The sequence below is a fragment of the Cyprinus carpio genome, chromosome A1 (assembly GCF_018340385.1).
Source record: "Cyprinus carpio isolate SPL01 chromosome A1, ASM1834038v1, whole genome shotgun sequence".
Lineage (NCBI taxonomy): Eukaryota > Metazoa > Chordata > Actinopteri > Cypriniformes > Cyprinidae > Cyprinus > Cyprinus carpio.
In genome coordinates this window covers 37,575,791-37,599,706 of record NC_056572.1, presented here as the reverse complement: position 1 = coordinate 37,599,706, position 23,916 = coordinate 37,575,791, and the positions used below count along the sequence as shown (strand labels likewise).

The 23,916-nt window shown below is 35.0% G+C and overlaps 1 protein-coding gene across 1 annotated transcript in view; it reads right to left on the bottom strand.

Moving 5' to 3' along the window:
- Nucleotides 1-1,131: 1,131 nt before the first annotated feature.
- The window catches only part of LOC122147425 (deoxynucleoside triphosphate triphosphohydrolase SAMHD1-like), a 37,881-nt gene continuing 15,096 nt past the window's right edge, over nt 1,132-23,916 (bottom strand). Inside the window, exons 3-16 of the mRNA XM_042769992.1 lie at nt 14,870-15,030; nt 14,675-14,790; nt 14,471-14,530; nt 13,937-13,950; nt 13,306-13,628; nt 13,054-13,162; nt 7,302-7,393; nt 7,102-7,187; nt 6,652-6,734; nt 6,375-6,410; nt 5,658-5,747; nt 5,432-5,579; nt 2,149-2,249; nt 1,132-1,221 (exon numbers count right to left, since the gene is read on the bottom strand). Coding sequence (XP_042625926.1) covers nt 1,132-1,221; nt 2,149-2,249; nt 5,432-5,579; nt 5,658-5,747; nt 6,375-6,410; nt 6,652-6,734; nt 7,102-7,187; nt 7,302-7,393; nt 13,054-13,162; nt 13,306-13,628; nt 13,937-13,950; nt 14,471-14,530; nt 14,675-14,790; nt 14,870-15,030 — 1,509 coding nt within the window. The remainder of the gene's footprint in view (nt 1,222-2,148; nt 2,250-5,431; nt 5,580-5,657; nt 5,748-6,374; nt 6,411-6,651; nt 6,735-7,101; nt 7,188-7,301; nt 7,394-13,053; nt 13,163-13,305; nt 13,629-13,936; nt 13,951-14,470; nt 14,531-14,674; nt 14,791-14,869; nt 15,031-23,916) is intronic.

Here is a 23,916-nt window from a genome sequence, read left to right as displayed (position 1 = left end):
ACACACAAATGTATGTGACTGCAACAGAGAGCATTTTTACAGAAATGGCTAATTAAAATAAACAAAAACTGGCATAAATCTAAAAAAAAATCACATTTTTAAATCAAGGTCTGGTCCTAGAGTATAAACACAAAGTGGAACAAACATCATATCTACATATACACACACACACACACAAATACACACATGTATGTGACTGCAACAGAGAGCATTTTTATAGAAATTGGCAAATAAAATCAACTAAACTGGCATAAAAAAAATTCACAAATGCAACATGGAACAAGCATGTTTCCTCACTCACTCACACACACACACACACACACATACACCAGAGGTGGGACTTTCAAGTCACAAGCAAGTCTTCAAGTCATATCTCAAGTCCTCAAAGGGTTAAAGTTAATGAGATACTTAAGTGACTAATTAAGTGATAATTGTGCATTAGTGATGAACACCTACTGTTAACAATCAACATCACTGAATAAAAGAGAAACACAAGAACTACAACTGACTTTAAGCACAGCCTTGGGATGAAATCAATAGAACTGGAAAAAAAAAAAAAAAAAAAAAAAAAAAAAAACTTTGCCACCATAATTGTGGTCCGTATTTGCTCAGTGGGGCTCTATGAGCCTTTTTAACAGTTTCGATAAGTTTGCTGGCACTTGTTTGGTTGTGGTGTGGAGGTGGTTATCATAGATTGAGGTCCAAGAGTTTGCACTTGTTTGGGCTCTGTGACATTCAAGATGTGGTTCGATGCAGGTTTTGATGAACTTATAATTACTGTAAAGCATTTCAAGTTTTTGGAAAATTTGTTACTATGTCCATCTCAAATGTAAGAGGAGACATGGACTGTAGGGTGATAACCTGAGTCCTTAGGGAATAGCCAAAACCTTGGGCACCAACTCTAAACATGGGCCACGTGAAAATAAAGTGATGAGTTTGCAGTGAGATGATCAGCAAACATAAAACTAAACTGTCACTTCAGTTACATTCATTTGCGCCTCACATATGGGCCAGATGAACTGCTGTGATTCTATACAGGCATCAGAAATCATCCATCAACTCCCATAGTAAACCAACGTATTCAGGCCGACACAATTAACAGCGATAGATATATATATATATAATAATATATTATGCATTCACAACCATAAACTGTGCAGTCCACATCAGTCTGAGTGGTTTTAAAATCTCCAACAGTCTTCTCCCAGTGTTCTGCCAACTCCAACATCTTTTCTCACCAAAATAAAACCAAACAACTTATCCTAAAAGTTTTTGAAGGTAAAAAGACAACCAGTCAAATATTACTCTAAAATATAGTCAAATATTATATCAAATATTGTAGACAAAATATATTTAAGTGGTGGTGGTTGGGGGTTCTTAAACTATTATTTCTGTTTTCCATTTTTGATTACTTTCATTACAATTCTCTGTCTCTATCATTCAGATGCTCTCAATCTCATGGCTGATGAGATCCTGCCCAGATTCACCCCACACCTGACTGCATCTCATCCAACAGCAGCCAGAAACTCTCTTGTTATAGTAACTCATTATCATATTACTTGCAGTCTTCATCTGCATCTACACTCATGGACAGTAGGATTGGTACATTACTGTTATCTGCATCTACACTCATGGACAGTAGGATTGGTACATTACTGTTGTGTTTAATGTGTCAGTGTGAAGATGAATTTAAATACTGAAGGATCTAAGGATCATCAAATGAAATCCTCAATAGTGTGTTGCATCAAGATAGCAATCATACATGTTTGTTGTGTTTTTATTTTCTGTTGTTTTTTTTTTCATATAATCATTAATATAGCCAATTATATAATTTATTATTTGATTATTTTATCATTTATATCATTTTAATTATTTTATAATTTATTCACTTTTTATTATGTTTTTATATTTATATTTCTTGTTGTTTTCCTTGCTTATGCATTTTCATTACTGTTTAATCCTATGATTGTGGGGTTTTGTGAACTGTTTTGTCTTCATGAATAAGAGAATAAGAATGTTTATGGCAAATTCAAGGTTTATGGGATGTTGCTGTGAAGCAGTTTGGTATAACATTACTTGCTGAATTCGTGCTGGTCAGTAAGTCACAAAGTAATTCTGTTATATTGCACTGTTTAACAAAAGGTGAGGTACCTTTAATCCTTCTTCTTTCAGTCGCGCCTCTCCAATACACTTTGGCAGACGTCTTTTGACAATATTTAGTAGAATCTTCCGGGCTTCAGCCAGATGGTCTGGATGGAAAGAGTTGAAAGAATAATTTTAAACCATGGTCTGTCTGAATACTGGGTTCTGATCTGAAAGTCTGCATTCAAACTGTTTAATGCACAGATAGTTCCCATCAGAGTAATCACTGTTCTATATTAATGTGCTCCTTCACTGAAGCATACACACACCAATTTATCATTTTTTATTTATTACAAAATAAAACAATCTACTGAAAATACAAGGTAGTACATTTATGAGGTTTATGGTGCTGGTAAGTGGCCCTGGATGAATGCATTTATATTAAGTAAATAGTAAATCTCAATTCTATTAAATCACTGCCAAATGAGGTACTATGAGACATTAATAAATTATAAACATTAATATTATGAATTTCTGTGCAGTTGGTTTGAAGCAATGTGTACTATGAAAGGGCCAATACAAATAAAAATGGATTTTACTTGAATAAAGTTGTAATGTTGGGAGAATAAAATGAGAATAAAGTAACATATGTATATGTATATATGTATAGGCGCTTTCTCCATTAGGGCTATTGGGCGACGCACCACCAAAGCGTTCTCCATTAGGGCGAATCGGCGACGCACCACCAAAGCACGAAAGGGAGGGATTTTTTTTCTTTCACATTCAACCACAGTATTATGCTAGCTTTCAATATTCTAGACTCTAAATACTCCAATCAGTGTCGAGTTCCGTTTTGTGTAGTACCGCCCTTTTTTGGGCGATTTCTGTCAGACTGAGAATCGCCCGGTGTGCTCTCATTTGCTGTCTCCGAAACCACTCCCCATCCACTATATAGTGCACTACATCTACATTAATCCAGATACATTTGAAAACGTCGTTTTCGTTTTAAAACGCTCTCCATCCACACAACCACACTAACAATCACAAGCGTTTTCCAAAAGTGTCTCATCCACACAGAAACATCAGAAAAAGTTAAATTCGCTTTCTGCGCATGCGCAAAGCCTAAAAAAAGCTCACTGCAGATTATACACATGGAACAGACATGAAACGTTTTCATGCAGTATTTCTGACAGGAAATTTTATATATTTTATTTACGAAAATAACTCACCATTCACTGACGCGTCCAGGTCGCACACACTCACGATTGTACGTCTGATCTATAACGCAACTCGCAATCGTGAGTAAATTTGCTTTCATCTTTGCAGCACTGTGATATGAAGAGTGTACAAAGTAACACATCTGTAGCAATAGTATAAAGTTCAAAATAACATAACAAACACAAAAACATAATAAAAAAATATAACAACACATAAAAAGTACATCACATGACTAAACTTGCGTCATCGTTTTCAAAAGCCTCCGTTTTCACAGTCCACACTACAACAAGAATACAGTGTTTTCAAATTTATCCCCTTTGGAGAGCGTTTTCAAAAAGCTCTGTTTTCCTTGATAAAAACACCGTCTCAGTGTGGACGGAAGGCCAAAACAGAGAGAAAAAGATGCTTTTTCAAACGAAAACGTATTAGTGTGGACATGGCCTATATCGGGTGTCAGCCATTTTGTAGTGCTGTCCGAATTCTGATTGAACGAATTCATTCTTTTACTGTCTATGCTTCATTCCCTACATTCGTTCACTACTTTTTACCCACAATGCATTCTAATTTCGAGTGTACAACTGATGTACACTCGCTGAAACACTATTTCCCACAATCCAATGAGGAGTAGAAACGAGCTGGAAGAGAGAGCGGGAGCGAGCGAGTTTGAATGAGGAATGCCGTTTACATATTTATTATTTCCACTTTAACGTTTATTTGATACATTATTCATATTAAAATATATTATGTAGTTAATAACTCAGTTTAATATTTTACTAATTTACTGAGGTGGCATCATTGTTAAATTACAAAAATGATGATATTTGGTGGCTAATTTACAAATGTTGGTAAATCACCTGTAGGTAGTGTATTCATTCTGATGTAAAATTAACAGTCGCCTGAGGACGCTCTATGACCATTATCTTATCTGAGCTCAAAACGCTGCTCGGGAGAGTTTCAGGATACTAAAAAATAATAATAATAATTACATAAAATTATGAACATGTTAATGTGTGTTCATTTTTGTTCTCAGTATTTTAATAATATGACTATGAACATAAAAGCATTACAAAACAAATAAATAATATACCATCAATGAAAACACAAAGCTGACGGGGAGGTCTGTATAATTACAATAAAGTAATTTTGAGTGTTATTGGTATTAATATTATTTACATGTAATATAAAAGTGCATATGTGATGATGTTTTTGCAACAGCTCCAAGTGTCATGCACAGTGCATACGTCACCGTCCGAATCAGTTCACTTATTTCGTTCACTCCTTTCTGATTATAGTCCACTCAACTGCTATACATTATATAGGGATTAGTGAATGAACGAACGAGTGAGCAACTGACTTCCATTCAAAGATCTTTTTTTTTCGAACTGCAGGCACTGCAATGCAATCTCAATGAGTTCCGGGAGGGCTCGCACTAACGTGCTTTCGTCATCATGCGTAACCTTAACTTGTGCAAGGATTGGTGGGAACAGTGGCATCCAATAATATTTAAAAACTTTTTAATTTAAACAACAAGAAAAAATTTAAAACTTATCAAATACCAAAAACAAATAAGAAAAACAAAAAAAAAAAAAAACGGAAAAAAAAACAGAATGACGGGGACAGCTAAGCCAACACAGCTGAACTTGATCGACATCATGGCGAACGTTATCTCAGCGCAGATGAGGTGAGTAATGTAAGCAGTGTAATGTAAGGGAGCAATGTAATATAATGTGATTAAGTGAGTATTGTGATTTAAACGAGCAGTGTAATACAAATGAGCTGTGTAATAATATCAGTAAATTGTCAGGAGCTGCCACTGTATATAAAGTCATCATTCTGAGAATAATGTCATAAGGGAAGAAGGGCTGGTTCTCAATAAAATGCTCATTTTCAGTTGTACATATGCATTGTGCATTATATATATTTTTTTATATTTATGCATTTATACATTACAGTCTTGACTGGTTAAGACAACAACTCATATTAAAAGGAGAAGATGATTTAAATGCCTGGTTAGGATGCACTGTAAATCACTTGGGATAAAAGAGCCTACTAAATACTTAAAGACAAAAGAGGATAACACAGACAATCCACTACTACATAAATGCAGATGTAGCAGCACAATATGAGTTACCTGTTGTATCTCCGGAATCAATAAACTCATCTCTGCACCACTCATGAAAGCATTCCTGAGCTGTCTTCTGGACCTCTTGAGCAACATCTGTTTTGTGGTACACTCTAACAAGCCATTTAGGAAACTTCTTCATCTTGAGATCGGTCACCTGCAGAGATATGACAAACACAACCTGTAACCTTTCTCAATCCACTGATATTTTTATTTTTACTGTGTCAACACATACATTAATGTCAAAGTCATCAGGCTTTAGTTCTGGGCTGTTAGACCGGTTGTAGTCCTCTACCCTTTCCCTCCATTTATTCTGCAGTTCTTCCTAAAGTTTATGGAAGAAGAAATTTGTGAAATATTACACTAAATGGAAAGTGATATAGATTATATATACGTGTGTGTGTGTGTGTGTGTGTGTGTGTGTGTGTGTGTGTGTGTGTGTGTGTGTGTGTGTGTGTGTGTGTGTGTGTGTGTGTGTGTGTGTGTGTGTGTGTGTGTGTGTGTGTGTGTGTGTGTTGTTAGTTAGAGGCTTTAAAAATGCAGTGTTATAATCCATCAAAATATGAAAGTAAGACAGATAAATATAAAATACTGATATAAAATGGAAAACATTTACACATTTGCACACATAAATAAACTTTGAAGAACTTTATACATGTTATATATATATATAAATATTCATTAAAATAAGCATGTTCTCACATTAACATTTCTGCCAAGCAAATAAATGCACTTGTTTATATACAGTATTTGTATGATAGATACCAATACATTTATTTATTTATTTTTTATTTATTTATTTATTGTGTGTGTGTGTGTGTGTGTGTGTGTTTGTGTTTAAACAAGAGTGTTTTTAGGTGCTTATAAAAGTGTATTCTTGAGAAATTCATAATCATGATATGACAAGTCTGTTTCATAAATATCTCAGCTAAGTGAAAGAGGGAAGGAGTACCTGAAACACTTCTCTCCTTCTGTCCTTCAGTTTCTCCTAAATGATTCAGAAGAGTAACTAGTCATACATACACGTGTCGCTAAATAAATAAATAAATAAAAATTATATTTAATGCTTTTTTATCTTCAATAATATTATATCATGCTGTATACCGTTACTGGAAACTGGCAAAATATTTACCTGATGCTGTTAAATCCAATGTGCTAATGCATATAACATTCACACAAAGTAAATTTGTTTTATTGGACTGTTTAACTATTAATATAAATTAAGGTACCTTTAATTTAGTTTCATTGAGTCGGGCCTCTCCAACAAACAAAGGACTAACTCGCTGGCTCAAGATTTCATCAAATATGTGATCTTTCAAAAGAGGAGGAAAAAGGAAGGGTTAATGGAATATTAGTATAGCATATAAAGCACATTTATGCATATGAACTTAAAATGATGCCTAGAATAAACTAGTGATTTAATACGAAACCAAAATCAAGTATCACATGAGTTGAGGCAGGTCATGTGAGTCAAGTAAACCCTCCCTTCAGCTGTCTTTACATGGTGGATAACTTCAGATGCCTCAGATGAGCAGAAATATTTGATATATTAGATATATTTGACATAAGTGGTCCGGAGTAAAAATGGTTGAGGTGTACAGGTCAGATGTGTAGGTGTTACTTCCTTGATACTTCTTAAAAGAAAATTTATCTCAGTTTCTACTCATGCTTTGGCTGACCTGTGAGTTCGGTGTATCCCAGCATGTTATCTTTGGCTTTTGAGATCCTCAGCTTGCCATCAGCTAGCATGAGGGCTTCATTGATCCTAATGTACAGAAACAAACAGCTATAAATAACAGTAAAACCTAAAGAAATATCATGATGCATACAGAAGAATGAACAAAATTAAAATAATGAGCTCTTTCACACAAAAACCCACTTGACATCAATGATGTAGCCGATCTTGTGCTGAAGAGCCTGACGATGAAGAGTGTATCTGGTGTGAAACATCCCATAAACATTATCAGCCACCTGTGAGAGGAACAGAGAGACATGGACTAAATCAGGGGTCGGCAACCTACAGCACGCGTGCCAACAGTGGCACGCGGAGGGATAATCGCTGGCACGTGAGCAATAGGGAACACTGCATACTGACGTACATTTTGAGGTAATAACTTCTCATATTCACACAGCCTGTTAGGAGCTATAAACACTATTAAAGTGTGAGAATTAACTTGTGCTAGTCTACAGATGCGACCTCTGCACATACTGGCGCTTCAGATCAGAGCCTCAGCGGTCTAACAGCGCTCAATATCAAGATGACTGAGGTGGCCAATCAAATCAAAGTAGGCGGGGTTTACTGTTAACAGAAGCAGAGCGCCGAGCGTCAGTTTAACGTTAAAGAGAGCGAGGTAAGATGAAACAAGAAATCATTTAATATTCAACTTTTAACAATACGTTTACGATAGAAATGTTAAATGACCGAAAGCTATATCTAGTAATGCAAACTATTTTTTTTTTTATTCAAATTTGGCCACTTGATTTTGAGACAGAGAGCGAGATGTAGCTTAAATTGTCTGCGTCTGTCTCTCTCTACACTGTAAAACCTGACAAGTCACAGTAACTCAAACCGTTTGAGTAAACAGATTGCCCTTTACTTAAACCATGTAAGTTTTAAAACTTTGCAATTATGTAATCAAGTGATTAGTTAAGTGCTGATTGAGCTTTAGTGATGAACAGCTGCTGTTCACAAACAGCATCACCAGCTCCACTTATTAATAACCAGACTGACTTTATTTCTGTCAGACGTCTACAGAAGATCTTATTGAGAATTAACTAAGGTTTAGATGTTGATTTATTGTTTCATTTGAAGTAACCATTTTAGAGATCAGTGTTTGCTTTAGTTGGGCTCTTGACCCTTGACTCCTGTCTTAGATTATTTTTTTTTTGGACGTTGTAAACATGTGTGTTTTTTGAAACATGTTTGTTATAACTCAAAAAACCCAGAGAAAGTATGATCAGGTATTGGTTGTTATACAGCATACTGATGATGATAACCAATTATGGAACTGTTCAGAGTTCAAAATCTTACTAAATAGGTGTTCTATAGTTAGTTCAGTTGATTACAATGAAAGCCATTCAAAAAGTAAGTGGCTCTTTTTTAATCAGTTAATATAAAGGAATTTCCAAACAGTTTGGTCTTCTATGGTTTCAATTAGTCACACACAGACATCAATAATCAGAATATGAACCTCAACAATGGTTACAAAAAAAAAAATGCTGCAATGCATGCTGGGTACTATTGTAGTACAAAACTCATCCATGGCTCCCAGCATGCTCTGCTGCATAGTTTTTTTTTTTTTTTTTTTTTTTTTTATGGTCACCATTGTTGAGGTTCATATGCTGATTATTGATGTCTTTGTGTGACTAAGTGACACCACAGAAAACCAAACTGTTTGGAAAGTTCTTTATATTAACTGATTAAAAAAGAGCCACTGGCTCTTAGAATCACTTTTCTTGTAATCAATCCAACTAATTACACAACACCTATTTCATCAGAGATTAGACTCCAAACAGTTCAATAATCAATGATTATCATTACCAATATACAGTATAACAACCAACATCTAGGTACAGGTTAGATAAAAAAAAGATGCTAAACAGAATGCACTGTAAATTGCTTTGGATAAAAGCAGCTTCTAAGAGTGTGAGTGAGTGTATAACACCTGATGATATTTTCTCTGGGCTTTTGAGTTACAACAAATGGTTACAACAGCCAAAGAAAAAACTAAGACAGAGATCAAGGGTCAAGAGCACAACTAAAGCAAACACTGATCTCTAACATGATTACTTTAAATGAAAACATAAATCAACATCTAAACCTTAGTTTATTCTCAATCAGATCTTCTGTAGACGTCTGACAGAAATAAAGTCAGTCTGGTTATTAATAAGTGGAGCTGGTGATGCTGTTTGTGGGGTTGTTTAATTCAGATCTTGAGAGATTTAATGTATTTTACTTCAGTTTATTTTATCTGAGGCTGTGTCTGAAGTCAGTTGGAGTTCTTGTGTTTCTCTTTTCTTCAGTAATTCTGTTTGTTAACAGCAGCTGTTCATCACTAATTCACAATTATCACTCAATTAATCACTTAATTATTTTATTGCAATGTATATCTTCTCTTGTATATCTCAACTGAATTAAGTTCAGAGTACTCATAACTGTTAAGTATTTAAAACTTAAATGGTTTAAGGCAATCGGTTTCCTCAAACGGTTTGAGTAAACCTAACTTGTCAGGTTTTTAAGGATATCTGTTTACTCAAAAGGTTTGAGTTAAGTTACTTGTCGGGTTTTACAGTGTACAAACAATAAAGCTGAGTTTAGTTACTTAAAGACTCTTTATACTTAAAAAAATAAATAAATAAATACAAAAAATAAAATTGTTTATGAGCTTCTGAATGTTACTTTTTGCACAGCGCGATCTAAGATATGTGTGTCAGTGGTGTGTGTGTGTGTGTGTGTGTGTGTGTGTGTGTGTGTGTGTGTGTGTGTGTGTGTGTGTGTGTGTGTGTGTGTGTGTGTGTGTGTGTGTGTGTGTGTGTGTGTGTGTGTAAACTGAACGGTTTTAATGCATTGGCCTTGGGGCGTTGGCACAGTGGTTAACCAAAAAATAAAAAATGGCACGTCATGCCTTAAGGGTCGCCGACCTCTGGACTAGAGCAATGGTTCCCATCCTGGGGGTCGCCATCCCTTTAGGCTAATGATTTTTGAGGGGTCGCCTAGGCCCTAGTGCACTCTTTAAATAATAGTAATAATAATAATAATATTATATTACATTTATAAAAGCACAATAAATAATTCAATTCTAAATGTTAAAAAAAATATATATTCCTTTATGAAAAGAGAAGAAATTTCCTAAATGTTGAGAACTGTTTGCAGCGTATCGCGAGAGTGGGGACGTACAGACGTAACTTTAAAAAAAGACACCGCAAAGAGAAAATGGCAAAGTGCCAGGGAAAAGATAAAAATCAATGCCCTAAAAAGAAAACATTATTTGGTCAGTTATCTTGAATTAGTTTTCAGTGAAGCAATGGACAAGGTGAAAATTGGGTGAGTAATCTGTGGTGAGACACTAGCGAATGAAAGCATGAAGCTTTGCAAACTAAGGAGACATCAGAACACCAAACACTCACAGACAGTTGGTAAACCCAGAGAATTTTTCCTAAGGAAAAAGGAACTTATGTCAAAAGGACCCCAGAACATCAGAGATGCTTTGACTAGAGATTGAAATTAAAATAGGCAGGTGACGGTTGCATCCTTTGAGTGCGCCCTCCTAATTGCCCAAACAAAAAGATCCCTGGGTCACAGGTGTCTTCAAAACTAAAAACTGTACCTCTGTTCAATGATACAATAAAAGACAGAATCAACAGAATAATATATTTTGATTTGCTCCTGTTGTTTGTTCATCAGTTTAAAAGCAGAGCCTGATAAGAATTGCATGTTGTTACACATTTTTAAGGTAATAAGTGAAATGGATAGATTTGTTTGATATTTACATTAACAGAATAAAATCTGCTGTTGTTATTTGTTCATCAGGTTTAAGAAAAAAAAGTGGAACCTGTTGTTGGGAAAAAAAAAAATCAATAGTTGCAAGTTGGAGCTAATTGTTTGCATTCTGCTGTTTTTGCATTGCTTAAAAACATATGCAACTGACTGTCACATTAAATGAAATGTGTGTGTTAGTGTGTTTGAATGGGGGGGGGGGTATGGGGGTCGGTAACAATCTTGAGTGTTAAAATGGGGGTCTCCTGAAAAAAAGGTTGGGAACCACTGGACTAGAGCACTGACTGAAATAGTGTAATGTACAGTACAGCACTGCAACCTTTGATGCGAAAGGAGTAGATCTAAATATAATGCTATAATCAACACTTTTTATGATAAGTTAAACTCGACAATGTAATAGTAAAAACGCAGTAAAAGTACTGAAGTACGGAAGTTCTAAGCGGCCATCCCATTACAATTTTTTTCCTTTTTGTTTTCTCGTTATAACGACTTAATTTTCTTGTTATCTCGACATAACGAAAGTCGTTTTCTCCCCCCTCCCCCCCCCTTATTATAACGACTTAATTTTCTCGTTATCTCGACATAACGAAAGTCGTTTTCCCCCCCTCGTTATAACGACTTAATTGTCTCGTTATCTCGACATAACGAAAGTTTGTTTTCCCCCTCGTTATAACGACATGAAAGTTTTACTGTTGCTATAGTAACGAACTCAACTTTGACAGGCATCTGATGGACAGCCATGCAGGCGCTCTTACTGTAGCCTATATTTCAGCAAATTTTGCCTCGCCTAGGTAATAATAACGTCTACAATACTGTATAAATAAAGGCTGATCAATCACTGTTGATTTTTTCCAGAGACAGTACAACGAACATTTTGTTTTTTGTAATTAACATGTTTAAATGGCAACACCCGGTCGCGCCATTAGAGCTGCTTGGATTAAACTCACTTTTAATTTTTCCCTTTATATGAAATAAAATTATATATAATTTGTAATTTGTAGTAGTCATTATGTGGCAGATATCATGTGTGTTATAAGCTTCTGTTTGAAAAGAGCGTTCATGTGTACGTGTAGTGTATGTGTGTGTGTGTAGAAAAAAAACATTACAACATTACAGAACAAAACTGAATTAAATTAGCCTATGGATTTTACATATACATCACATTTCTCATCAATATGGTTAACAATAAAGATTAGTAATAAGGAAAAGAAGCACATCAGCCTACATCGTTAAATCCCGTCCTACTGTAGATAAACAGAACATCTCCGCTTATTAACTACCTAATCATTAAATTAAAATTAAATTTAAATTAATCATAAGCCTAAAAGAAGCACAAATATAATATATATTGGTGCAAACAGAATACAGTGATGTCAACCTTGGTTTTAATAAGCAGTTATTGATGAAACAGAATGCGTTGGTGAAACTCATGCATCTAGCAGGAACCTTAATACACAAAATATTCATATTGATTCAAGCATTTAACATTTATGAATTAATTAAATGTCAGTAATAAACAAGACTGCACAAATTATAGCGATCACGAGGAAGGTCCGCGTACAGTAAAGTGGATAGTATACAACACACCCCATCAGTTATATTCAGGTCTATAGTGCCACCTGCTGGCGCAGTTTTGTAAATTCTTAGAGAAAATTAAGTTGTTATAACGAGAAAACGAACTTCGTTATGTCGAGATAACGAGAAAATTAAGTCGTTATAACGAGAAAACGACCTTCGTTATGTCGAGATAACGAGAAAATTAAGTCGTTATAACGAGAAAACAAAAAGAAAAAAAAATATAATGCATGGCCGCTTAGAACTTCCGTACTGAAGAGAGTTCCACGTGTAACACTTATTTCATATGCAAATATGTTAGCCAGTTGTAATAGTGGGTGTTTCCACTGAAGTCTGAAAGCAGCCGCCCCTTATAAACAGAGCATTCAAATCAGAGTTACAAAATCATCTTAGAACATGCAATTTAAAATTCAAAATAATACAGCCTCCAAATTAAAAACAAAAATAAAAAAACATACACACAATAAGTGAAAAGTTTTGAGTCTCTTGGTGAAGAACAAAAATACAAAATCATACACACATAGTGATGGTGTAAATGAACAGGTGAATTGTCAAGTACCTTGTCTCTGAAGCAGATGTGTTTTCTTCCATTCACCTCACACACTCGAGCAGATTTCAGCAGACGCTGAGAGTCAAAACCACATGGAATGCCGAGATAATAACAATCTCTACATGTAAAATAAGAGAGGAATTAACTAATGCAATCACTGCTGGAGCATTAACACTTACAATGAGCCACATTTATACTTTATCTCCAGCTATTCATAACCTGTTCAAATCATATTAAACATCACTTTAAAATACAACTAACCGAACCAAATAGTCCCATTTGTCGACATCAACGCCGTTCACTTTATTTGCCACAATCTCATACAGGAAAGACTTGTCCTCAGTCCTGCCCTTCATTAACCACTGCAAGATGGGAAATATTTTGAACTTAAACGCTGTATCCTGATAAATGCTGAAACAGCAGCTTAAACACGGTTTTACCTGGCCATCCTTTTTTCCTTTCAGAATTAATTCCTCAATAAATTTGATGTCTTCATCTAGATTCAATCCGTAGCGTTCCATCTCTTTGTCCAGTCCGTTCTTCTTTCTCATGCAGTGAAACATGTCAACAGACGCCTTCTCATGCTTCAGAAGATCAACATAAATACACATCAGTACAATTAAAGTGTACACAATAACTTCATAACTTTGCTTAGTAGTTTATATTCTAATGTTATTTATTATTCTAATTTTATGAAGTAGTAACTTTGAAGATGGATGTTCAGAGCATGGAATCATGAAAATGAAACTGTATTTTGTTGGTGAACACAAAGAAGTGCTACAGTAACAGAACATTTACAGTTGAGTAAATGAAAAATATTGATATAATCTTATAATACATATTATTCTAAATTAACTAAACTTTTCTGATAAAATGATATTATGATGCTTACCTCCCAATGCTTATCTGAGAAATGGAAAGAGATTTTAGGCATCACGTGAGGCAAGTTTAATAATAGTCAATATACATTTGTCAGTCTCCATCACACACACACATACACAAACTATTACATTGTTTTAATAAGGACAACAACAATTATTGAGCAATGGCAAAATATTCTGTTTGCTATCAGATTTTTCTTAAAAAAATGATTCAGAATAAATGAAATTAACTTATTTAACTTGATTAACTTGATTTAATAATTGTAAGTTGTAAATAAAGGATATGATATGTTTCACTGGCACTCAGGTTACAAACAAAAAAAAAAAGTGATGTGATGTGGTATTGACTCTCTAATGATGTGACTGTATGTTTTATATGTACAATAAAGGTAATTTAAGCTCCATTGATCTTTTAGTTATATACATTACTCTCTATATTTGCCTTGCTTGTGGTTCAACATTAAACATCTAACAGCTAAATATTAATTATTGCTTGCTTAAATGCAAAGCTGAAATCACTAAAGTAAGAAAACTCAGACATTTACCATCAGGCTGGACTTCTGGGATGAACATGCCATCAAACAAATGAGAGAACGGACCATGACCTGAAAGGACAAAGTAATGGAGGAGGGGGTTAGCAAACATTGCTATAAAAGAAATAGCAATGAAATACACTCTTGTGTGCTTTTTATTATATTAGTAATTTTTTTTTCTGTGTAAATATGCACATGCATGTTTGTGCTCCTCACCCATGTCATGGCAAAGAGCAGCGATCTGAACACACAGGAAATCCCGTTCAGTAATGTTGAGCTCCGGCTGATTCTCACGTAGAGTCTTGAGAAGACATCTTGCTAAATACGCCACGCTAACACACACAAAGATAACCAGTTTATTACAAGTAAAATTAAGCAAAGATCCAGCCTTGAAAAAGAGGAAAAAGTTACCCAAGAGAGTGTTCAAAGCGAGTGTGAGTGGCTCCAGGATACACCAGATATTTAGTTCCCAGCTGTTTAATGTGTCTCAGTCTCTGAAACTGAGGAGTGTCAATGATCTTCACCAGCAGTGGGTGCAGCTCCATTTGACCATGAATGGGGTCGTTGAAGACCTACAAGATAGAAAATGTAGGTTTGTAGGTTTAGATTTTATAAAAACCGACCTAAAGAAAATGGTCAGAAGCAGAGAGCAACATCTGCACTGTAAAACCGGACAAGTCGCATAACTCAAAACCGTTTGAGTAAACACATTGCCTTGACTTTAACCATGTAAGTTTTAAAACTTTGCAATTAAGTGATTAATTGAGTGATAATTGTGCATTAGTGATGAACAGCTGCTATTAACAAACAGAATCACTGAAGAAAAGAGAAACACAAGAACTACAACTGACTTCAGACACAGCCTTAGATAAAATAAACTGAAATAAAATACATTAAATCTCTCAAGATCTGATTAAACACCCCACAAACAGCATCACCAGCTCCACTTATTAATAACCAGACTGACTTTATTTCTGTCAGACGTCTACAGAAGATCTGATTGAGAATTAACTAAGGTTTAGATGTTGATTTATTGTTTCAATTGAAGTAACCATGTTAGAGATCAGTGTTTGCTTTAGTTGTGCTCTTGACCCTTGACTTCTATCTCACTGTTTACTCTGGTTGTTATAACCATGTGTTCCAGAAGCCTGTTTGGTATAACTAGAAAGCATCATCAGCTGTTGGTTGCTGTACTTCATATTGTTGATGACAATCATCAATTGTTGAACTGCTTGAGTCTGATGTGTATTAAATGGGTTTTTGTGTATTTAGCTTGATTATAATACAAATGGTTTAAAGAGCCAATGGTTCAAATAATACTCATGAAAAAAGCTAACCAAACAGTTTTTTTACATAAGTCTTCCTTTTACCAACACAGTCAGTCACACACAGACATCAATAATCAGCATATGAACCTCAACAATGGTGACCATAAAGAAATGCTGCAATGCATGCTGGGTACTATTGTAGCACAAAACACATCCATGGCTACCAGCATGCATTGCTGCATTAATAAATACTACAGGAGAATTGTCCATTTTCTTTTATTCTTACTATTTGCTTTTATGTTTGCTGTTTTTGTTATGACTTTAACCCTCTGGAGTCTAAGGGTATTTTTGGGGCCTGGAGAAGTTTTGTCATGCCCTGACATTTGTGCTTTTTTCAGTTTCTTATAAATATCTAAATGGCTAAAGTCTAATCTCACTGTAATCAGCACAAACTAGGCTATAATATATGTGAGCAGCATGTATGGTACATGATTGTGTTTTTGAGAAAAAAAATGTTATGCGTGGTTATTGAAAAACTAAAAATGTTAAATCACTTGAAAAAGGCAATAAAACACATACAGAAAATTTGTTCCCAGGAATTTTGAGAACTGGAGCTTGTAGCCTAGAATTTTTTTTTTCTAAATGATGTGAAAATCATCTTGTTTTACTCACTTACAGAAAACAATATATTGATTTGAATTTTTCTAAGACACTTTTTTGTTGGTAAAAGTCATATGCGAGTAGGCGTCAACTATCATGAATCTCACACCTGAGAAGACAAAGGCCTGCATAATGAGCTGCATAATGAGCCATTCAGTTCAGCTGTGTCACTGAGAGGGATGAGTTACAAGAAAGAATGTAAGGACAAAATAAATCTATATAATTTTATGTTTGTAGTTTATTTAGAATATATTTAATTATCCCACAACATAACTTAATATTCACTTGTGAGTGCAGTTAAACAGTTTATTAGGAACAATCAAAGCTGACTTTCAAACTGAATTTTTTGCTATCATTACTCCAGTCACACAATCCCTTCAGAAATCCTTTTAAACAATCTTATTTTCTACAAAAAAAACATTTATTGTTATTATTATCATTATTATTATTATTATATTATTATTATTGTTATTATTAATGTTGAAAAGAGCTGAGAATATTTTTTTTTTAGGTTTTTTAGGGGGGATAAATTGAAAGAACAGCAATGATTGTTACATTTTCTTACAGTTACATTTATTGTTACATTTATATTATTTACATCAAGCTTTTGAATGGTATAGTAGTGTATATTGTTATTGAAAACTTCATAATATTTCACTTGATTATACATTTAGTCAGGAATTATAGTTTGGAAAAAGTCTTTGGAAAAAGTCTAACTAGTAAAATGTTTACACGTTATGTGAAATCTAGTACAAGTATATAAATAAATAAAAAGAGACTTACTCATGTTTATGATCTCTGCTGAATAAAGTGCTCCATTCTTTTTTCTGAGGAAATCCAAATCTCAAATCCTCAACCACATAACATCTTTTTTGGGGTGATTTTATGTCTTATTCCTCTCATCGCGAAGCAAACAGTAAAATAATAAAAACTTAAAGAACAATCTCGCTGCGTTGTCTTCTGTTGTGTGGGTGTATTCAAAAGCCGGCGCGCTTCAGTGAAACATTTGAATCTCAAAACGCGCGCTCGGCGCGGGGGCGTGGTCGCATTATGAAGATAATGAAGGCAGACGTGAAAAACGGACATCGCGTGGTTTTCATATGGATTACTTTATCACAGAATATTTGTTTTCAGCAGCACTTGTTTAGTTTAAAAGTAGACATGTCAGGCTTTTTCTATAGATATCTCTCTCATGTCTCTTCGTTGAGTATTCACTGAGTTACAGTTCATTTTAATGACGCATTTGTATCTGAAGATCAGCGCAGACAAAGGCTGCAGACAGCACTCCTTGTTTGTTATCTTTATTTTATAAGTGCACAAAGTTTTGTTGTTATTATGTCTGTATACAAAAAAAAGTAGACCCTTTACAGATTCGATTGATGTATTGCACTTATCTGTACGATCAAAACTGAAAGTGTAATTTAAGTTCTTTTCGGGGTTATCAGGAGGAAAATACCCCAAAAACGCGTATACGCGTTAATCGACTCCAGAGGGGTTAATTGCTTGTTTTGTGATGTTCAGGGGTTTATCTGAATATTTTGTTAATTTTTACCATTGTTCAGGTTCATATGCTGATTTTTGATGTCGTCGTGAGTCTGTTTGATACCATGAGTAAGTTTTTGTGCACAAACTGTTTGGAAAGTTTTTTGGCTAATTGTAACAGACCCATTGATTGTCAGAATCATTTCTAGTAAATCAATATGATATATGTTTAACTAGAGATTGGACTCCAAGTGAAAACAATCACCTAATTGATGATTGTCGTCCCAAACACATTACAACAAACTACTGACCACATTTTCCCTGGGCTTTTGAATTATAACAAACATGTTTAAGAAGATGTTTTTTAAAACAGAAATCAAAGGTCAAGAGGCCAACTAAAACAAACACTGATCTTTAACATGGTTACTTCAAATGAAACAGTCAGAGGTGGGTAGAGTACCCAAAAACTGTACTCAAGTAAAAATAAAAGTACTTATAGAAATATTTACTCAAGTAAAAGTACTAGTCTGAATAGTTACTTGAGTAACAGTAAAAAAGTATCAGATAAAAAAACTACTGAAGTAGTTAGTTACTACACAGCAAAAAATCCAGAGTGAAATTAACTCTGCTGGGAGTACATGTGAGACCACACTCAAGAGTGTGTAAGTGTTAAAATATGAGTGTTAAATTAACACTGAAGCGGAGTTAAAGTTAATGAGATAATTAAGTGATTATTTGAGTGATGATTGACCATTATTGACGAGACCTGATGTTAACGAGCAGAATTAACAAAGACGAAAATAAACTATTTTAATGTCACCATTATAGTGGTCAGTGTTTGCTTTAATTGGGCTCTTGACCCTTAACATTTTAAAGTCAGATTTTGTTTGGCTGTTGTAATGGAGTTATAAAACAGATGGGCAAACAAAAAAATTTTGGTTTTCCTGAATCACTGAGTTAAACTTTCATTGTTGATTATTGCGGCCGAATAATTCTTCAGCGCAGGATTGCCGGCATTTTAAATACAATCTGTGGAATTTCTTAAAAGTTGTTTGTTCAAAAATCTTTCGAGTCTTTCATTTAGACATGCAAACATCAAGAATCAACCTGTGAACCTCAACGACGGTGACAATCAAAAAAGCATGTTGCAGGAGACTTGTGTTGCAGTGCATTCTGGGTGCCACCTATCAAAATTCATCCATTGCTCCCATGATGCACTGCAACACAAGTGCTTCATGGGAAAGACTCTTTTGAAAGATTTTTGAACAAACAACTTTTAAGAAATTCCACAGATTGTATTTAAAATGCCGGCAATCCTACGCTGAAGAATCATTCGGCCGCAATAATCACCAATGAAAGCTTTAACTCAGTGATTCAGGAAAACCAATATTGTTTGTTTGCCCGTCTGTTTTACAACTCCATTACAACAGCCAAACCAAATCTAATTTTAAAAACGTAAGAGTCAAGAGCCCAACTAAAGCAAACACTGACCACTATAATGGTGACATAAAAATTTTTTGATTTTTGTCTTTATTGATTCTGCTTGTTAACATCAGGTTTCGTCAATAATGGTCAGTCATCACTCAGTTAATCACTTAATTATCTCATTAACTTTAACTCCGCTTCAGTGTTAATTTAACACTCATATTTTAACACTTTCACACTCTTGAGTGTGGTCTCACATGTACTCCCAGCAGAGTTGATTTCACTCTGGATTTTTTGCTGTGTAGTTACTTTGGGTCATATACTGAATCTCTATAGTTTATTTTTATTTGGATATATAGATAAAATGTATGTAATGTATGTGTGTGTGGTGTGTGTATATATATATTATTATATATATATATATATATATATATATATATACTGTGTGTATATATATATATATATATATATATATAATATATATATCATATATATATATATTTCATCAGCCTTTACTCCAGTCTTCAGTGTCACATAATACTTCAGAAATCATTCCAATGTGTTGATCTACTATCAATGATGTTCTTTTTAGCTTTGTATTCATCAAAGAATCCTAAACAAAATGTCAACAGGTTCCAAAAAAATATTAAGCAGCAAAACTGTTTCCAGCACTGGTAATAAATCAATATGTTAGAATTATTTTTTTGAAGGATCATGACTCTGAAAAGTGGAGTAACTGCTGATGAAAATTCTGATTTGCTTCACTGAATTAAATTATATTTTAAAGTATGTATTATATATGTATAAATAACCTATGACACAGAGAAGAGTGAAAACTCCTCACATGACCGCTAAGTTATCAACATAAACACATAACCAACCAAACCAAAAATCATAAATCTACATCTCTCCAATCATAAAAATTGTGGAAAATGTATATTTCTGCAAGCATAAATATTGTGGAAATATCAATATTAATTGTGTCTAGGCAAAGGCATTCCTCCTGGAAAAGACCTAAAGCGGGTTTGGAGGGTATTTATTTCATACTCTGTAACAACTTATTTAATGTAAAAATAATATTTTATTTAATGTACAAGCAGGGGAGTCATGCACTCATTATTTTTGAGGGGGCACGAGTTGGTGGGGGAGGGGGTCATCATGCGACACACAGCAGCTACAACAGCATATTGGCAAATTATTATTTAGCATTATTTATTTTTATTTTTTTTAATTTTTATTAGAAACATTCCCAGACGCATGAACTATATCATGAAATATCTCAGTTCTCACCTTCATAGATTATGTTAGATAATATGCGATGGTCAAAGTAGCCTTATAATGTAATCTATAAACCATGCATAAAAACCTGTCTGATTACTTAAGTAACAAATATGGGTGTCATGCCATAACATATTTTTAATACGACTGACTTTATATTAAATGTGAATTTAACATTGAAAGTTAATGTGATATAAAAACGGCTACTAATCTTTCATTATACAGAAAGAGAGAAAATAACATTTACATTATCAAAGAACATTTTCACTGAGTCTAGAGTTCAATCACTATCAAAAACTCCCATTAAAATTGGTCCGTGTATGTTTTGATAGTTTTTCCATTTGGAATGAAATAAGCAGAAACGAGAAAACGGCTGAGCAGAAGGAAGTATGAAGTGCTCCAAAATTTCTTGGTAAATGGGTGCAGTGACTTTGGTTTTCAAAAAACACAATGGACCAGGGATCTCCAACCCTACTCCTGGAGAGCTACCATCCAGCAGACTTCAGTTCCAGCCCTGCTCTAACACACCTGTCTGTAATTATCAAGTAGCCCTGAACACCTTGATTAGCTGGTTCAGGTGTGTTTGATTAGGGTTGGAGCTGAAATATGCAGGACAGTAGCTCTCCAAGAGCAGGGTTGGAGACCCCTGCAATGGACCAACAGCAGCGGATGACATTGCATCCCAAATCTTCACAGACTGTGGAAATTTAACACTGGACTTCAAGCAACTTGGGCTATGAGCTTCTCCACCCTTCCTCCAGACTCTAGGACCTTAGTTTTCAAATGAAATACAAAACTTGCTCTTATCTGAAAAGAGGAGTTTGGAGCACTGGGCAACAGTTCAGTTCTTCTTCTCCTTAGCCCAGGTAAGACGCATCAGGAGTGGCTTTCTAAGGGGGTCAATGACTGTCTTATGGATAACTGTCAGATCAGCAGTCTTCCCCATGATTGTGTAGCCTAGTGAATCAAACTGAGAGACCATTTTGAAGGCTCAGGAAACCTTTGCAGGTGTTTTGAGTTGATTAGCTGATTGGCATGTCACCATATTCTAATTTGTTGACTTGACAGTAACATGCTGTTCCATAAAAACAGTGCATTCTGGGTAATATTTGTCATTTTTGAGAAAGTAGCCTGCTGCTATATATCGTGAATTATCAGCGTTCAACGTTAACACTCAGAGGCTGTGTTTCAATTCACACCCAACACCCTCATTCACTATTCCCTACATGAGTTTATTAATATAGTCCACCTGACAGAGAGAATTAAAACTAATGAGTGAATTTAGACACTGATGAACAGCTGCTGTTAATGAGCAGAATCACCGAAGAAAAGAGAAACAATACACAAACAAGAACTACAACTGACTTCAGCCACAGCTTTAGATGAAATTGTAGCAGGTTGATTGGTCGCAATGGTTTCAATCACACTGATTGTAACAGGTTGATTGGTCGCAGTGGTTTCAATCACACTCACACTCTCTCTGGACCAATCAGGACTTAGCTGCATGCTATATAGGCAGGGGTTCCCTATTGACACTCCTTACTCTTTGTTGCCGGAGGCACATTTCAGCTCTTGACTCTTTCGAGGCTGCGGTGCAGTCACGGTAATTCGACAGGTAATGCAATGGGCTAATTTTATGAGGAGCGTCTCGCTGCAGCCTGCGGTGGACATCCAACCCGGCCCAACATCCAAGTGTGAACGTCACAGACTACGCCCATGTCAAAATACGTCACATTCTCAATCATTTTGAAACAGGAAGAAGCATCAATAAGAAGATAATTTGTATTGTTTGCCAACCGCTAAAAAAGAAGCTGTTTGTTTGCTGTGTCGGTAAGTAAAAAAAAAATATATCTTTGGTCTTTTACCAAACGTTGACAAATTTAAGAATGTTGTGCGTCATTTGTGTGCATGTTCATAAACAACAGTATTTTTAATTTCAACTTCACACAGGCACGTTTATTGCTAGCAACAAAAGTACTATAGACTTATATATATATACGGTCGTATTTCAATCCCCCGGTCGGTGGCGAGGGTGTGGATGGTGTGTGGTGTGTGTGTTGGGGGTGGGGGGTGAGATGAGTGAGTTTTTATGTTGGGGGGGTCTATTATTTATATTTAAATCCAAGAATAATAACATAACTATTAACATAAAAAATAAATAATAGAATTAAAATAAACATAACTAAAACCAATAATAATAATACATGTGTAGATAGATAGAGAGATAGATAGATAGAAGGCACAAGTCTTACATATATAAAATCAATTATGAATCAATGTGGGCAATATTTTTTTTATACCCTTCCCCCCCACAAAACACTCACATACATATAACCTCTTTACACACACACACACTTCATCCCTCTCACACATATGTACTTACCTGCCCACCACCACCACCACCCAAAACACTCACATACATATAACCTCTTTAATGATATACTCTGATCAGAGTACCCATGCACAGTAACTTGGTTGGGCAACCGCATCATTTCATTATGTCTTGCTGGATAACTCTGTGTATGTCACAAATTATCTTTGTATTCTTCTATATTAACGAAAAGATCACATAATGCTTGTTTGTCATGTTTTTGTGACAGCATTCTACACATTTTCAGTCCCAAGCCTGATGCAGGGCAAGTTCTCCCGGGTTAGGGGTCCCTGCTGCGGTTTCACCAGTAAAGAAAATTTACTTGTTACAGTTCACTTGAAGGACCACATAAGCCATGCAGTGGTGCACGGAGGTATGGTGAGAGCATTTCTTTAGATATCGATTGATTTTTGTGTTTTAAAATCATAAATATGTTTATGTAGAATGAGATGAGGAAAATAATTTTTAGTGGACACATATACCCCCAACACGTATGTATTCTCTATTTTTAACAGGAGCGCCAAGAGGACATAAACCTGGAAGTTTTGTAAGGGACCATTGGTCCAGCGTGGTACAGAGTCATCGTGGGTTATTCTGTGGGGGGGTGACAGGGCCTGCCGTTCTCCAGATGGACAGTAAAAATCAACAGAATGCCATCAAAGACTACCTGGAGGGAGAATCGGAGGATATATTTGAAGCAAGGAATCTCTCTGTGTAGTCTATGTATGTATGTGTGTGTATTGCATGTCAAGAACTGTTTATCTGATCATTCAGCTGCTCATTGCGTCAAGCTGCTCAGACTTTATAATATTTGGAGCATACCTTTTGTTAAACACAAACCAGTCAAAAGTTTTTGAACAGTGACATTTTTTTTAATGTTTTTAAAGAAATCTCTTCTGCTCATCAAGCCTGCATTTATTTAATCCGAAGTACAGCAAAAATAGTCCAATTTTAAAATATTTGTATAATATTTT